Source organism: Gossypium hirsutum, chromosome D05 (assembly GCF_007990345.1).
Source record: "Gossypium hirsutum isolate 1008001.06 chromosome D05, Gossypium_hirsutum_v2.1, whole genome shotgun sequence".
Classification (NCBI taxonomy): domain Eukaryota; kingdom Viridiplantae; phylum Streptophyta; class Magnoliopsida; order Malvales; family Malvaceae; genus Gossypium; species Gossypium hirsutum.
In genome coordinates, this window is record NC_053441.1 from 14,659,883 (window position 1) to 14,676,210 (window position 16,328).

The 16,328-nt window shown below is 37.5% G+C and overlaps 4 protein-coding genes and 1 non-coding gene across 6 annotated transcripts; 2 read left to right on the plus strand and 3 right to left on the minus strand.

The window, feature by feature from the left end:
- Positions 1-1,632: 1,632 nt before the first annotated feature.
- Positions 1,633-3,533, plus strand: LOC107905781 (50S ribosomal protein L21, mitochondrial). Its single transcript, XM_016832535.2, has 5 exons — positions 1,633-2,196; positions 2,278-2,358; positions 2,616-2,717; positions 2,868-2,942; positions 3,051-3,533. Exons 1-5 carry the CDS (start codon positions 1,795-1,797, stop codon positions 3,168-3,170), a joined length of 780 nt encoding a protein of 259 aa, XP_016688024.1. The 5' UTR covers positions 1,633-1,794; the 3' UTR covers positions 3,171-3,533.
- LOC107905780 (callose synthase 11) lies at positions 3,507-10,435 on the minus strand. 2 transcript variants are annotated; one of them, XM_041093909.1, is made up of 5 exons: positions 10,126-10,435; positions 6,262-10,001; positions 4,375-6,072; positions 4,083-4,167; positions 3,507-3,910 (listed from the first exon to the last, which is right to left on the minus strand). In XM_041093909.1, the coding sequence occupies exons 2-3, from the start codon at positions 9,899-9,901 to the stop codon at positions 4,382-4,384; spliced, it is 5,331 nt and encodes a 1,776-aa protein (XP_040949843.1). In that variant the 5' UTR covers positions 9,902-10,001; positions 10,126-10,435; the 3' UTR covers positions 3,507-3,910; positions 4,083-4,167; positions 4,375-4,381. The 2 variants fall into 2 exon arrangements, with proteins under 2 accessions (XP_040949843.1, XP_040949844.1); XM_041093910.1 differs by adding an exon at positions 4,255-4,295 and having other exon boundaries at positions 6,262-10,364.
- LOC121218051 (small nucleolar RNA J33) lies at positions 6,839-6,921 on the minus strand. The gene has a single exon (XR_005914318.1). It is a non-coding gene; the product is annotated as a small nucleolar RNA J33 (small nucleolar RNA).
- Positions 10,436-10,744: 309 nt separating the features above from the next.
- On the minus strand, positions 10,745-11,963 carry LOC107903188 (CASP-like protein 1C1). Its single transcript, XM_016829230.2, has 2 exons — positions 11,475-11,963; positions 10,745-11,366 (listed from the first exon to the last, which is right to left on the minus strand). Exons 1-2 carry the CDS (start codon positions 11,630-11,632, stop codon positions 11,036-11,038), a joined length of 489 nt encoding a protein of 162 aa, XP_016684719.1. The 5' UTR covers positions 11,633-11,963; the 3' UTR covers positions 10,745-11,035.
- Positions 11,964-12,617: 654 nt separating this feature from the next.
- On the plus strand, positions 12,618-14,233 carry LOC107905779 (protein LOL2). The gene is made up of 4 exons (XM_016832533.2): positions 12,618-13,116; positions 13,218-13,334; positions 13,611-13,720; positions 13,869-14,233. The coding sequence occupies exons 2-4, from the start codon at positions 13,220-13,222 to the stop codon at positions 13,935-13,937; spliced, it is 294 nt and encodes a 97-aa protein (XP_016688022.1). The 5' UTR covers positions 12,618-13,116; positions 13,218-13,219; the 3' UTR covers positions 13,938-14,233.
- Positions 14,234-16,328: the final 2,095 nt, after the last annotated feature.

Consider the following 16,328-nt stretch of genomic DNA (forward strand, 5'->3'; position numbering starts at 1 on the left):
CCCTGAAAGAAGCTTTTGTACAGTCTTATAAACTACCAATTACAGTTAACAAGAATGTCGCTTTTACTTTACTTGCTTGCGTAACCTATGAATCCATTCATATCCGCATTTAAAGAAATAACTACTGTTAAAAAGAGTTTTTACATCATATGCTGGAAACTATTATTTATCACAACCGTAAAATAATACTTTTTTAAAAAATAAAATAAAATGCTCTCAAACATTAGTATTTTAACATCAATATTTTATTTTACCAAATGAATTTGATTTGTTTAATTCAGGAGTACTTCTTCACAAATTTAGCAGAATTTTTTTTTTTAAAATTATATAAAATTTTAAACGTGGTACAGTCCTACATAGAATGTTCTAATAACCGGACTAGTGGTTGAACTGGTCAAACCATTAGTTTTTTATTCAATCGGTTTGATTGGTTCAATTGCTAGACTAACAATAATTAAATAAATAATTAAAAATTCATAAAAAAATATTCAATTTGTTTAACCTGATCAACTACTGGTTTTTGTCCTGATTTTTTATTTTTACCAGTATCAAGTAGTTTATGAGTCAATCAGTTCAACCCCTTTGTTTGGGCTAATATACCGGTGGTTCTTGTTCCAATCAATCTAACCAACCAATCCAATCATATTTCAAGAACATTGGTCACATCATCAAATATTTAAATTCATATATCAAAATAAATCTAGTTGTCAAGTTCAAGTAGTAAAATAAACAAAAATATATATATAGATATTGTCAAATTTAGATTTTAAAATTTATATTAACTCTATGATTCAAGCCATAAAAAGTTAAAAAATTAAATTAATCTAACAAATTAACTGAGATGTAAATAGATTGGAATTAAAATATGACATCAATTAGTAGCTCGAAATAATAAAATTTCAACTAAAGGTTATCTATATATTAAAGGTAGGTGGACCTTCCTCCTTCTCAACTTCTTTTCTTTTCTTTTTATTAAAAATTTTAATTTTCAATTTTTATCCTTCTAATACATTTAAATTTAAAATTCAATTTTTATACTGGTTTCTATATTTTTATAATTTTATTAATTAGTTTAAATAGTTAATATAGTTAATTTTTTAATTAAAATATTACATGTTTATATATAATTTTCAAGCAAATTTATAAATCTATAAAGTTGAGAGATTAAATTTTTAAAAATAAAAGTTGGAAGATTAAATTCTAAATGTATGATGTGTAAAGGCTTTAAATCATGGTTGTTTGAACCAATCGAATCGACTAGAGTGCTAGTCCAGGAAGAAGCTTCAGATCGTTTAGCCCGCAAACTGATACGAGCTAGTAGAATTAGGCTAAAAAAATCGATTGAAGAAGTTTTTTTATTTTTCAAAATATTCTTATTTTTATGTTTTTAATAATTTATTTAATTAAATCATACGAATAAATAATATGATAAGTTCGACAACCATTTAAATTTTAAAAATTTTGCATAAAATATATTCATCTTTAAAATTTTAATTTATAGTTTGAGACAAATAAATACCAAATGTTTAATCTAGACATATTTAATTGAAAAATTTTAACCCAAATATATTACAACCCTAAATAACCCTAAAATGATATAAAAGTTTTAAAGCTTAATTAACACTTCATCCAGTTCACAACTCAAAAATTAATCCTAATTTATATACGATAATATTAGATACACAGATTCAAAATTACAGTGTTGCTTATAGTTTCGCCCAGCCAAAGTGTCAAACCCTAGCCTGAGCTCTTAAACCTGAAAAAAAAAAAAAAGGGAACCAGCGTCAAGTTTTCATGGCTCATCGACGGTGCCTCCTATCACTGGCCCGCCACGCCACGGCTATCATTTCTCAGAAAAAGATGCCGCCTCTGTCCGCCGTCGAAGTCCTAACCCGAAAACCGAATCCGGCAATAACCATCCCCAATTCGGAGCTCTCATGGTTTAGCTTCTGGTCCCATTCTCGTCACTTCTCATCCAGCAAAAGCGAAGATAGCGAGACCGAAGTGGAAGTGGAAATGGAAGAGGCCAGCGATGTGGAAGCAGAGAACGACAACGCGGCATCGGATTTAGGTAGGGATTACTCGCCTGAGGAGAAGGAGGCGGAGGCTGTTGCTATTGGGTACAAAGTGCTGGGCCCTCTCCAGCGTTCCGACCGGGTATTCAAAGATTATGAGCCAGTTTTCGCAGTGGTTCAGGTATGTAATTGATTGGGTTTTTGTTTTAATTGTCGAAAACATTGGGGATTATTTATTAATTTCTGTTTTTCTTTTTTCAAGATTGGATCGCACCAGTTTAAGGTGAGCAACGGAGATTCAATTTTCACGGAGAGATTGAAATTCTGCGAAGTCAATGACAAGGTAAGTTTAGTTCTTCATTCTGCTTATCGAAGAAGATTTGTATTCGATAAATCTTTTTGAACGTTCAATATGAATTTTTTGCTTACAAATGAGAGTTTGGGTAAGAAGTTTATCTTGTTCATTAAATTTGATCTTCATGTGTTTCAATTAACTGTCGGTAGCTTTCATCATGTATTAACCTCGTGTGTTAGAATTTCTACTGGTAACTGTTTCCCTGAATTATGCTCTTCTATGGGTGTCTAATGTCTCTATTGCAGTTGATTTTGAACAAGGTGCTCTTGCTGGGATCACCTACCCAAACTATTATCGGTAGGCCTATACTTCCGGATGCAGCTGTTCATGCTGTTGTCGAGGAGCATGTAAGCTTTGCTTTGATCTTGGTCTCTCTTCATGCCATACACCTTACTGTTTTTTCCCATAGCTTCAGTTGGTTTCTGGTCTCCAGATCATTAGCATTCATTCATTGGACATAAATATTTTCTTATTGCATTGTATTCTTCTTCTGTCAGGCATTAGATGCTAAGGTGATTATTTTTAAGAAAAAGAGAAGGAAGAATTACCGTCGAACCAAAGGACATCGTCAGGTATGCCTGCCAAGGGCCGGCCATTTATTGTCATTCACTGTAGTTTTGTTCGTTGAACCCGACTGCATTTGTATTTGATATTTCTTGATTGTTGTTGTTATGTGTCAGGAACTGACTAAGTTGAGAATAACCGATATACAAGGAATTGAAAAACAAGAAATCAAAACCGATGGAAAGCCGTTAAAGGCAGCTGTTAAGAATCCAGAGAAGATTGCTGCTGCTGTTTGAGATGGATTTTCTTCCATGGCTTGGTTTTGCAAATAATGGCTGCTCACGTTTTCAATCTCAGGATTACACGATCTTTGTACCAGTGGAGATTGCCAACGCACATGTTCCTGCGAAGCAAAAAATTTACCATCCACCTTTGTGGCATTAAAGTGTATGCCCCTGCTAATTTTAGCTTTTGTATTGAAGCAGCCCCGTTCACTAACTAAATTGATGCAAATTTTTGCTGCAATTATAGCTAATTATTCTCTCTGTGCAATTAACTCTGTATTTTAATTATTAACTGTTCTGGGGACACGTGTAGCTTGGAACTGGAACATTGAATCTGTAGGTTAAATGTGAAAAACGTTATAGAAACTTTATGAACTGATTCAAACTATACATAAATAACTTGCAAGATTTGAAGCTAACTTTATTACCAACAAAAAAAAAAAAAAAAAAAATCTTAAACTAACGTAATTCTTTTGCCTAGATTAGAAATGAATGAGGTCAACAGGAAAGGGAAGATCAGGATATGGAATCATAGTCCTCGGCTGCAATGGTATCAAAGCAAAGCACGAGTGACACGGGATGTGAGTTATTTTATAGTCCAAAATTTCTTTACATCTGATTCCTTCAAAGCTTCAAGCTCTACCCTTTTCTCAACAAAGTCCATATCGCATTTCCGGTCAGCAATATTGCTTTCTTATCTCAGGGTAGAGCCAAGGCCCCAAGACAGCACTGAGTTCTTCATTTAAACATGTCTGCATAACAAATGAACGAATGGAGATATATAATCAGATAACAAGGGAAAGAAATCAAGATGAAAACCAGCCTTCATCTTAATCTAAAGAAAAAATGAATCATGTTGTCAGATCCCAATTTGTCAAGATTCCAACAACGTAGTTTTAGATACGCCAAAATATGAAAGCTTACGAGGTTAGTCCAAGGTCATCCACTGCTAATCACTAACTGATGCCAGGACAAGATTTCAAGCAAGTGGAGAATGTGCGGCTCATAGCTGCAAAAACATATTTGTCAAACACAGCACGCACAATTTGCTCGCATAAAAAAAACTTTGGCAAATTCAACTTGAGTCAAAACATACATGTACACAAAACAAAACATGCCATCCAGAGCAAACGCCAACTATACACGCATAGACAGAACAAATATTACTGGACAATAAATGCAAATGTTTAAACTGAACTACGGATGCAAATGTTACCTTAACATCATGCTGTGGACTTTTTGCCGGAAATAATGCGAGAAATCTGCAAACCTCTGCTGAATGCCTCATTGAATAAGATTCTTGTCTGCATGGCTTGGAATCCAGGCAACCACGATACCAATGCCACAGGAGCTATGACAATCAATCCAAACAACAGATCATAAAGCCGTGCCAAGGAAACTACAGTATCCCACACCACAGTGGATTGCAGAAAAGGTCTAAGAACTTGGGCAATTAATATCAGACCCCATCCCGTAGGAATGAATGCCATAAGACTTGTAACGAGATCAGTAAACTTAAACGGAGTGAACTCTAGCAATAAGACAATCACAAGCACCGTAAGTACAATGACTACAAGCTGAACAACTCGATAGTAGATGTGCTTTTTGGCAGCATATTTGTCTTGGGCATATGCTATAACCACATAGATCCCAACAGCCACAATCATGAACGTCCAAGATACCAGGTAAACAGCTACACTGGTTCTCTTGCCAGCAATGCCCAACTGATACACAATACCGTACTGGAAGAAGAAGAAGCGAAGGTCTAAAATTATCTCTAGAAGCTTTCCCCACAGACCGGTTGTTCTTAAATGGTGTTGTTCCTCGTACCACCATATTTCCCAGCTCTTATTGGCTTCTGAAGCTGCACCACCACTAGACCATATCCAATTTATAAAATCGTCAAAATCATACACTGTCTTCAGCCAATCGAAGCCAGACGGGTTGAACACAAAAGGGGACATTATCCATGACACAACAAGGAACCAACTTGAAATGGTCAATGCTATATAAACAAATGAATCCTTAGCGAGTGGGCTATAAGAAGCATACACTGCTAGAATAACACCAAGCTCAATTGCCTTGACAAAATGACTTCGAGCATAAAGTCGATAATTTTCTGCAAAGCGCTTATGCTCAACCACAAAACCACGTCCAGTGGCTCGGTATTTGGCCCCCCCATGAAGGATGGTCCGACCAAAGAAATGGGTTCGAGTTCCCATAGAGAAAGTGAAAAAAAATGATGCCAGCTGCAATTGCATTTTCAAGAAGTCCCAAATTGCCGGAAGAAACCCATGTTCAAGAGAGTTCTCGACAACCATTGGAAGGGCAGTGAACAGACCAAGCTGTATTACGAACTGCTGATTCAAGATTGTTCCAACAGCCTCACTGCTGATACTTTGATTCTTGGCTCCACCTTCAACACCACTAAGGGCGAGATAGAGGCGACCCCATAAAAATGTATAAACAGTCAGTACAACCACCATTGTGTTAAAGTAGTGCCCAACAGTTGAGAAGAAAAAAGAAAACATCCGAAAGAAGTCCAACCTATGACCCAACCGGTAGACATCTCTACTTAATATCTGCTCACCATTGCCACTTGCAACCTTGGCCTCAAACATAGATATCTGATTCAATCCCACATCCCTTCCTTTACCCACCTGTATATATTCATGGTGAGTTACATTACCACCTCTCAAAGTGCAGTTGAAGCCTGCAAATATGTCCTCACTGATATTAATCACCCTAGAAGCTTTACTAATCCCACCCCTAGTCAAGAACCAGAATCGATCAAACACATCCGGGTGACCGTAGTGCATTCTCACCTTCAACGGGTTAGCTAGAACACGCTGACCAAGGGTCACAAAACTTGTTTCTTGAGCAGACATAAACCGTGCAAGTGACGAAACCGAACCTATTAATAAAATGAATTAGATCAATAAGTATGGTATATAATGCATACAACAAATAGAAATTAAAATATATGTAACATTATAATATACAAAATGTTTATAATATATATAGGAAATAGATATAATATATAAATAAATTGAACACAACTTGTTTTTCTAAGACATAAACCAAGCAAGTGACCAAACCGAACCTGTGAAGACATTCTCACGAACTCCAAGAATAGTTGGCTTCCTAATACCATAATTGGTCTTGAACTCCTCCAACAAATTCCGCATCTTCAGTGCTTCCTCAAAATAATTGTCTTGATTCATGTCAATGGTCTGAATTGCATCACCTCGAGTGAAAATTATGGCATGATTCTGGTTCTCCGGTTTTCCTTCCCCAAGTTTCAAGGGTCCTGGTAACCTAATGCGATAAATCTCTACCTCCCTCTGCAGCTGTTGATCATACTTTACTAGAACAGAGTAATACTCAACCTCATTTCTCCCTAACTCAACCTCATCTACATATGCAACTCGAAGAGCTTCATTGTTTTTCATCAAAAACAGAATTTCCTCAGCATGGCTCTCTCCCTTAGCCTTTTGTCGTCCATACAACTGGCAGGTGACTACATAGGTGAATTTCATTAAAGCAAATCCATACTCATGTCCCTTGAACAATAAACTTACACCACTAACCGCTCGGTTAAATTTCTTTGCAGTCGGTAGCTTAATAGCATCACGATTTCTGTTGTTTAAAGAATGATGTGTAGCAATTTCTTGTGTTCCCATTCGTATGTCCATCTCAGATGCTGAATCAAGAAACGAAAGCATTTTAAGAGCCCTGTAGTAATACATCATTCCCCTAACTGTACGAGATAATGTCTGTCCTCTATATGATGCCCAAAGACGAAGATCCCTCAGCTTTTCTCTCCAAATATCATCTTCATCATCATCCATCCCTTCCCTATGCATCCGTTCTATAAAATTTCTCCACTCATCCTCGTATATCTTTTGAAGATAGAACAATGTAGAAATTCCATCTTCATTTTCGTCTTGAAGCATCCCTTTCTTATACAAAACATCTTCATCATAGTACGGAGTCAAAACACTGAAAGCCATCATTTTCTCTACATTAGGGGCATGAGGCATGTTCATGAACAGTGAGTTGCTAAAGAAAGCAATGCGCCTCCTAGCCTCCAGATTCAGAGGAACATTATGCATTGAATCCTTCGAAGTAAGAATTGTTTGCAAACGCCTCAGCTGCTTATAGAAATCAGCATCCTCAGCATCAGGAATGTTGATAGCATTCTCAAAAAGCAGACCATCAGCTGCCACATTTTTGGGTGCCAAACCTTCCTCCATCAACTCATAAATGGGCCTCTGCTTCTTAGGGAATTCTCGAACACAAAGTTCATAGAGTGCCTGCAATAGATTTACTGTCTGACTTAGATCATTTTTCTGTTTCACTAGAAGATCAATAAGTGATACTAGTTTGCCATGAATTTTCTGTAGCACAGCCATCTTGTATGATGCAGTTAACTGCCCGTTCTGCACGCAGAAGTCTATCTTCTCAAACAATGTTAAGACTATGTTATACTCTTCTGTACCATATCTAATGAGGGTAAGAAGCACATGCTTGATGCTGTCATAAGCTTCAATAACAGCACACCGCCCATACTCATTCTTGCATATCTTCACCCAAAGCCACAAGTCAGGTGCATCTGCCAGCTCTTTTGCCTGACTGAGAGCAAGAAGAAACTCATTGCAGAGGAGAAAACAGGGCCATCGAATTACCCTAATATTCCAACAATTAGGTGGCAGTTCCATGAGCTCAACTTCTCTATCACTAATGAGATCTTCCTCCCTCAAAGTAATAATTATTTCATTCCATATCAAAGCAAACCTTGTTGCTTCCACTTGGCTTGATTCAATCTTCTTGTACGGCTGACCAAGTCCATATCTAAGCTTCAGTCGATGAATTGCATCGCGGAATTTCTTCACCAGTGTTGCTTTGGGACTCAGCAGCTGATCCTCAGGCATAAGATTAAACTGCATTGCACTTGCAAAGAACTGAAACCTAAGTCTAAGCTGCTCCATATTCCTGATTTCACCCAAATGAGAAAACAACCCATTCGTCGCACCCACAAAGGACGAAAAAACCAAATACCAGATTTGCAAATCTACAAAATAGATGAGAACAACAGGCGTCCACAGCAACATAACAGCAAATCTATTACTATTACCAAAAAACTGATGCCAGTTATACCTTACATTAGGAAGATTCAAAAGCACCTTTGTAGGACCAACCAGGGGCTTTATTTGAAGAAAATAACTGAATGAGAACTTCCAAAGAAATACCACAATCCAAAACAAAGTGTACCTGATATTATCAACCAAACCTTCCCTCAGTCCACGTCCGACGAAAGTCCGAGTATGAAACCACCATGTCAACCAAGAGACCACCATCCAATCCAACCCTTCAATCCAATTCCTAACCCAAGGAATCACAAAAAACAATATCGACAACATCTCCGGAATAAGATACACAAAGACAGCCTCGAGAAAGGTAACAATCCTTTGGTCTGCTTCTGGATACCAACCCCTATCAGCATTCTTCTGACTCCAAATCCTCTGATAGAAAACTGCAAACACAACAATCCAAGTCAAAGCAGCCATACTCTTCAATACCATCCGTATTCCCAGCCACACCCTCTCCTTGGATACCAAACTGTACTGAGTCCCGGCATCAAGCACTGACTGCCAAAACCGAAGACCGGCCCATGTAATAAAAACCGTCAACAAGTCCACCTGAACATCCCTTTCCTTCAAAGCATCCCAGGGAAACTTCTTCCCGGTCCAAGCAACAATAATGGAAGCCTGTAAAAATAGAATTAATAAAATCCACAGTCGATCAAAGCTCCTAAACACATTCCAAAATGATCGTTGCTCTACAAACCCAGTTTTCCCAACTCTTTCAGTCTTTGGTGCCGTATCAAAGAAATTACACCCATAATTAATCGGCCATTTCAAGGTCTTAAAACACCTTCTACTCCAGAAATACTCGTTTATATCATCGTAATTTCTCCAAGCCGAATGCGGCGCAGTTCCGTTCCTGCTATTCTCTACTTCCGTTTTAATCGTTCGGTAAAATGGCATAACGATGGATTTCAAGAAAGCACAGTCACCTGAAATCGAAGGCACGAAGGGCCTCCCGGTAAATTCATCGATGTGTTGATCCAGAAACTTGGTTAATTCCATCGCCATGTGGTGGTAAATGTAAGAGAGGAGCTCCGGACAGAAGCGGAGATTAGCGGCTTCTCCCCAGATTAAGAGGTACAGTGAAACGTAGAGGAGCTCCCGGGTTGGGTCGTAGCTGTTTCCCCGGCGCGAGGGGAGGTGGACGTGGGGTTTGACGCGGAGGAAAGAGCACCATGAAGTGTAGTTGTGGAGTAACTTCTTGCGAAAACTTTGGAGGACGCCGCGGTCGACTTCGTCGGGGTTCGCAGGAGGCGGTTGTAGGCGCATTTGGCAGTTGGCTAAGTGGAGGACGAGGTTTTCCCTTTGGTTCCGAACGTTGTCGTTTTGGAAACCGAAGGAGACGCCTAACCAGTCCATCAGGTCCATGTTTGGCGCCAACGTTACGAACGGTGGTTTCGGAAGGTTTAAAACCGGACGTAACAGGGCCGACGCGACTGCGCGTACTTCCGGGTATCGAAGCGACGGGTGGTCTGCTATAAGGTCGTGGACAGGGATTATGTTGTAAACCTGTTGCATAGGCGGCGGCGGCTGCGAGCGTGGGTTTGCACCACGGCCGCGCGTGGGAACAGGGCGTTGCCTTAAAGAAGTCATAATTTACTTCTCGTATTCCTTAATCCACTTCAAAACATCCCTTTCTCCATTCTTGCCGTTCATGCAAACTCAGAAAGACTGAAGCTTTACTCTTTTTTTCCTGAGAGGAGCCAGACAGAGAGAATCTGTTAAGTGAAAGAGCGATTAAAAAAAAGAAGCATGCGAGTTTGAGAGAAATGAAGTGGCTGATCAAAAAGGCAAAAGGGATCTTTATTTTGGGGTACCTATGTTTCAGATCATCCTCAATTTGAATATTTCATCTCAGATAATTCTGAATTTGAAATAAAACCCAGGGTAAAATTTTAAATATCTTATCAATAGATAATACACGAAAGCAAGGGATGATTCCTTTGCAGAAAATGTAGATCCACGTGCAGAAGCAGTGAGTGAGAAGCACGGCGGTAGATCCACTTATCTTTGATTTAGTTTGGCAATGTTGTAACGGAACGTAACTTACTGGAACTAGAAACCAGAGGGGCAACCGTTGAGATGATTTATTTTATGGAATTCCACCACCAGATCAAAAGACATCCTTGCTTTGATTTTAGTGGGGCTTTAATTAAGGTATTATTATTTTGGTAGAAGTGAATCTCTGCTGTGGCAACTTGGTTTTTGTCATTTTCTAACCCCAAAAAAATTTAAAGATTTTGTACTGCTTTTGTTACATGATCTGGCACATGCCTTTGTCTTCAAAAATCTAGTAATTTTTAGAAGGGGATCAAATGGGTATCATGTGACATAATTCTTCTTACCTTCAACTTTTTAACAAAACAATGTCATTTTGTAGCAAGTAATTTGTCCTATATGTGGGCCTGACTTGGCATAGAAAATAGAGAAGGATAAAAAGAAAAAGGACTACTTTAATAATACCAAACCAATTCACATAAATTTAAATACAAACACCACTTCAATATATAACATATATAAAAAATATACTTCTTCTACTCCAATAAATACCGAGAGACCAGCCAGCTAAATTTTAGAAGTGGGCTGGGATCCAATACGTTCGTTTTACAAAAGCTAGATGGGACTACTAAACAGTTGATAGAAGAAAAATAGCTATAAGTACGCAAGAGAAGACTGCAGCTTAAACCAATCCTTACCAGCATCAGCATGCATCTCTCTGGTTTAAGGTTACACTGGGAAAAGGGGAGTGAGGAAAACGTGAAGAGAATACAGATTGAGCACCAAGTAAGCTATCGCTGCAACAAAACCAGCTATAAGGGCGCCGGTGACATGGTCGCAGAATTTTGGAACTTGGTTGCAAACGGGCAGCCAACCTGCATGACTGTCCCCTTTCTTGCCTATCTGAGCTACTGCCAAAGCAGCTGAGATGCTCGAAGTTAGTATCAACGCTATGACCACATCTAGAATCATAATCAGGCGATCAACCGACCTTCTTGAAGACAGGAAGAGAACTATAAGGCCGTACCCGGTTGCAATTGCCTCCGCTGTCACATAAAACCTATGCCCAATTTTCACGGCCAAAAAAATATAATAATTAGGAAACTAAATATATCATGATTGTTCCATCTCGAGAAAAAAAAACAAAAAAAAAGTAAAAGATTCTTACTTGAATGTTGGTGAGTTGCTGAACTTTGCTGAGAATTTTATGTTCATAACCTTGGCAGACTCATGGCTCGTAACCATTACTACGGTTGCAGAAAGAGTCGCACCAAAAGCTAGAAGCCTTAGGAGAATGGTGATGATGATTCTCTTGGTTTTGGCCATCACGACACTTTTCTTCAATTACTCAAATGATAATGGGAGGGAAATGGATTTTCTTTCTAAAAATGATTAAATGAAGACCATTGAATTGGACCCGACCTGATAAGTTAGGATGAAACAATATATAGATGCAGGTTCCAGATTTGTGTTAGTATAGCTCGTTTCCTCCTCAACATGTGTTTGAAGATGAAAAAAGAATAATGATTTGGTGACCTGCCAAAGCAAGTGATTTTAACATTTTGTGATGTAAGTGACAGGGATGAAATCAACGAGAGAAGGCTCTCAACTCAAAACTATTGGTTTATATTGTAGTTTGTATAATGAAAAGAAAAAAAAGCTTCAAAGTAGAACGGTTGATATAGCTGAATTCGTTCAACTACCTTGATGGAAGATGTTCGGCAGTTGCCAATATATTGTGTCCAAGTGGGCTTTTGGCCTTCAAGTCTTCTGTTAGCGCTGGCCTAATTTTTTTATGTTTCGCTGGCCAATACTCTATCTAGGGTAGCTACGGCATGGGCCGAGCCGATGCTTGTAGGTGCTGATGGCTGCTGCTATGTCATTGTCCACCACAAAAGTTCACAAGAAACTAGTCTTTTACCCCCGGGCCCCGGGATTGACTGTGTTCTTTTAATAAATTTATAACTAAAAAGTATGGTGAAAGAAAATTAGGTAAAAAAATAAAATTGGTATTTTTATAATTTTCACAATTTCTTTTTATTTTTATAACTTTTATGGTTTTTTTATAATTTTTATTGGAAAATATTAAATTAAATTAGAAGTTACCATATGGTCAATATTTTTTAAATCATTATTATAATCAATAATAAAAATTATTAATGGAGGAACTTAATTAATTTTTTGTTAATTGCACCAGTTTAATTATTATTTTTATTTTCTTAACAATTTTTTTTGATATATCAGTAAGAAAATAAAAACAAAACTTTATTTGAATGACATTTAAAATTTTAGTAATGAATTGGTATGGGATGGGTTCAAATATTAAAACATATTTTTTATTTAATACTCTTAAATAATATAATTTATTTTAAATAAAAATATATATTTTTATAATTTTCTGATTTATTAACCCTAATGTTTTTGTTCATTTATTTGAATAGTATTTCTTTTATCATCATCTTCCCCCTACCATCTCCCCTCTTCTCTCCCTCGTCTCTGCAAATCAATTTTTTTTTCTTCTCATCTCAGTTCTCGCCCACCGCCGTGTCCGCTGATTTTTTTCCTGATCTGACCCGTATTCCGTGTCGGATCGTGTTGACACAGGTACTGCACCCCAAATTGCCGAGTCAGGGTAACGAAGCTTACCATCGCCCCTCTTCTCTTTCTCGTATCTACAAATCAGGTTTCTTCATTCTCTTCTCATCTCAGTTCTCGCCCACCGCCTCCGCTGGTTTTTTCCGGATCTGACCCGTATCCCGTGTCGGATCGTGTCGACACAAGTACTGCATCCCAAATTGCTCCGAGCCCGGGTAACGAAGCCTATAATTATGCCTATAATTATGTTTCTCATAGTGTTGTCTTAATTCATTGGCTTTCTTACTTTGTTTGCTTTTTGATATTTTGGATGCAGAGATGGCTCAAATGGCTCAAATGGTTTGTGGCTCTTGTCGTCAATTGCTTTCATATCCTGAAGGAACTCGGCAAGCTAAATGTTCATGTTGCGAAACAGTCAACTTTGTACTTGAAGGTTTCTTTCTCCTTCTCTTACGTTTAATATCAAACATATAATTGCTCTCTCCTCAAAGCCGTAGTACAGCTATACATATAATTGTATGAAAACAACATACATTTTTCTTCTTCCAGTTGTCGATGTAACCACGAATCATAGTTATTAAAAGCTTGGTTCTCACTTTGATAAAGAGCAAACAGTCTTGTTTTTAGTCGGTTTTTTGCTTTTGTGATTGATTGGTAGAAATATAATGTATTTTCAGAACATTTGATTAGTCTACCCTTACACTTTCAGCTCATCAGGTTGGACTGGTTAGGTGTGACAGTTGTGCATTGTTGCTGATGTACCCCTATGGGTCTCCGTCAGTCAAATGTTCATCTTGCCTTTCTGTGACAGAAATTGGGGTAAATGTGATTTCTTCTTTTACTTGCAGTTTTATATTGATTTGCTTGGATCAACATGTTTTGCTCAGATCAGATTGTTTGGTTAATGCCATCTTTATTATGAGAAGTTGAGAGCTGTAGATTCATTATATGAATGATTCATGTGCAGGAACACAATAGGCGCCCTCCATGGTCTGTTCAACAGGGGCAACCAACCCCTCCCAACTCTGTGCATTAAACTGCTCCAATGACTTTCTAATCCATTGATCCTTGACTATCTTCGGCATCTTGATGTTTAGATGCATTAACGATGTACAGGAATTAGTTCCGGTAGTGCCCAAATGGAACTTGTAATCTTTTGTTATTCATAAATGGAAGTTGGAGTTCTTGCCATGAAGGTTGAACTTGAATCTCTTTGTGTGTAGTTTTACCAATGCAATTCATCACCTTATCATATTATTAGATTGGTAATATTTTTTTGTAATTTTTTATGTATGCATTGAAACTCATAATAATTAGAGAAATCATTTTTGACAGTTTGAGCAAATGGTTGATGCTAGTCAGTGTAGATGATAAAATTTAGGCCAAGAATTGAAGCAAGAAACTGTTGAGCTCTAAATATGTTAATAGCAGAGAGAATCAAACTCCTGAATGTGTCTCTACAATGTCTAAGAGATATATATTTATGATTTAGTCATAGACCTGTTAATTTTGAACATCACGTAAAAAAATAATTAAAACACGAATATTGTAATCATTCATCAAACACTACCTTTCAGGGCCTGCAGACACTTTCTGATAAAGCTTTTGCCTTTTGGAACTTTGCAGTCTCATCTTTCAAAGCAGTTCTGACACTGCAAAGTGCAAAAATAATTGGCAACTTTAGCTTTTAAAGCATGTATTTAGTCCAAATAAAAAATTTAATGTCTTCGACCTGTTTCAATGTTTAACCCTGGAAGGAGACCCTTACCCACTAATTTCTCTTTCAATATGAAGCCTGGGGACCTTTTCCGACACGATATTTTGATGTATTCTTTGAACTATCAAAGTAATAGTTTCGAGTGCTTTATAGGTGTAAGACCGGTTATGAAAGTTTGTCCTTTGTGATATGACAATTCGATAGCATAAGGGTGATTACCATCTTATAGAACCTTCTTCAGTTCTTGATTATCGACGTGAGAATATTTTAATCTGAACCAGTCTTCTCCGAAAAACATGAAGGACTTCAGTCATCAATTAAGGGATGAAGAACAATGTTAGTGGACGTAAAACCAAGAATCAGGCTAATGACAACAGCAGAGTCTAATCCTACAACAAAATGGGTGATATTCTTATGAGGAGCATGTAAAAAGACCATCGCTTAAAGTCTACATTTCAGCAAGCCATATTTGTTGTATGGCCAAGAGTTTTATGAGAACCAACAATCCAGTTCCCTTCACGATGGCGAAGTAAAGCACCAGAACCAGCGGGTCCTGAGTTAGCGAGAGAAGTACCATGGCAGTTGAGCTTGAGCCAGCCAAGTTCGGGTGGCAATGAATGAGACGGTTGCTAATGTTTCAAAGCATAAAACTCAGGTGCAGCAGAGAGGTGGGCAGGTAGGTTAAAAACCAGAGCATTCCTAGGCAATTACAAGATAATATGTTTCTAGCTTTGATAAGAGAAAGACAAGTCTTACTCCATAAAATCGCAACAATCACCGCCACGAGAACCAAAAGATAGAATGAATTGATCTTGTTTTTCAGTTCTCGAATGCTGCCTTTGTGGATGACAGATGGAGCTCAGAATCAAAAGGATGCATGTAAATCACACCACAATTAGAAGGACATCACTGGGGACACCTTCCACCTTATTTCATACATGATCACGTGCGGTCTGACAATCAATCAATATATTTTCTTATCCTCTTTAGTCGTATGATTAGACCTAACTGTGAGCACGTGGCCTCAAATTCATATCAGAGACACCACCATTTGAGTCTTCGATCTCTCATTTGGTTTGAACCGCACGTATTCACATTCTCCATTTTCTTTTACTTCAGTCAACACTCTAGAACTTTGCCAAACTAAAATGAAGACCAAGTTAAAATTAAATACAACTTGTTTCTTCATTGAACTTTGAGAGTCCTTGACCGCAATTTAAGTTGTTGGACTGTTTGATCAATAAACCTGACGGTTTTCTATTAAATCATTTCAGTTAATTGATTTTGTATGTTCCCTAAAAAAATGGACTCTGTTATATAATTTTACAAGCATGCCTGCGTACTTAACTCACTTTTAATATATATAACTTTTTAGCATTTTAAATATATTATATATATATATATGTAGACAAAACTCAACCTCAACCTAATTTATTTAGTTAATCTGATTTAAAGAAAAGATAAGTTGATTTAACTAGATTAACTAAAATTAAAATGTAGCAATAAAAAGTATGAGATTTGTTGTTAGAATGAATCAACAAGAGAATAATCTTGTGGAGGTGAGAGACGGTTCATTTTTGAAACATCGCGAGGAGATTGAGGAAGAAGATTTCATAGAAATTATGGTAGAGACTGGAGATGAAGATTGATTGTGAGAGAAATAGAGTCATTTTTGTGCATTGTTCAAGTGATGAAACACAAGAGATGCAA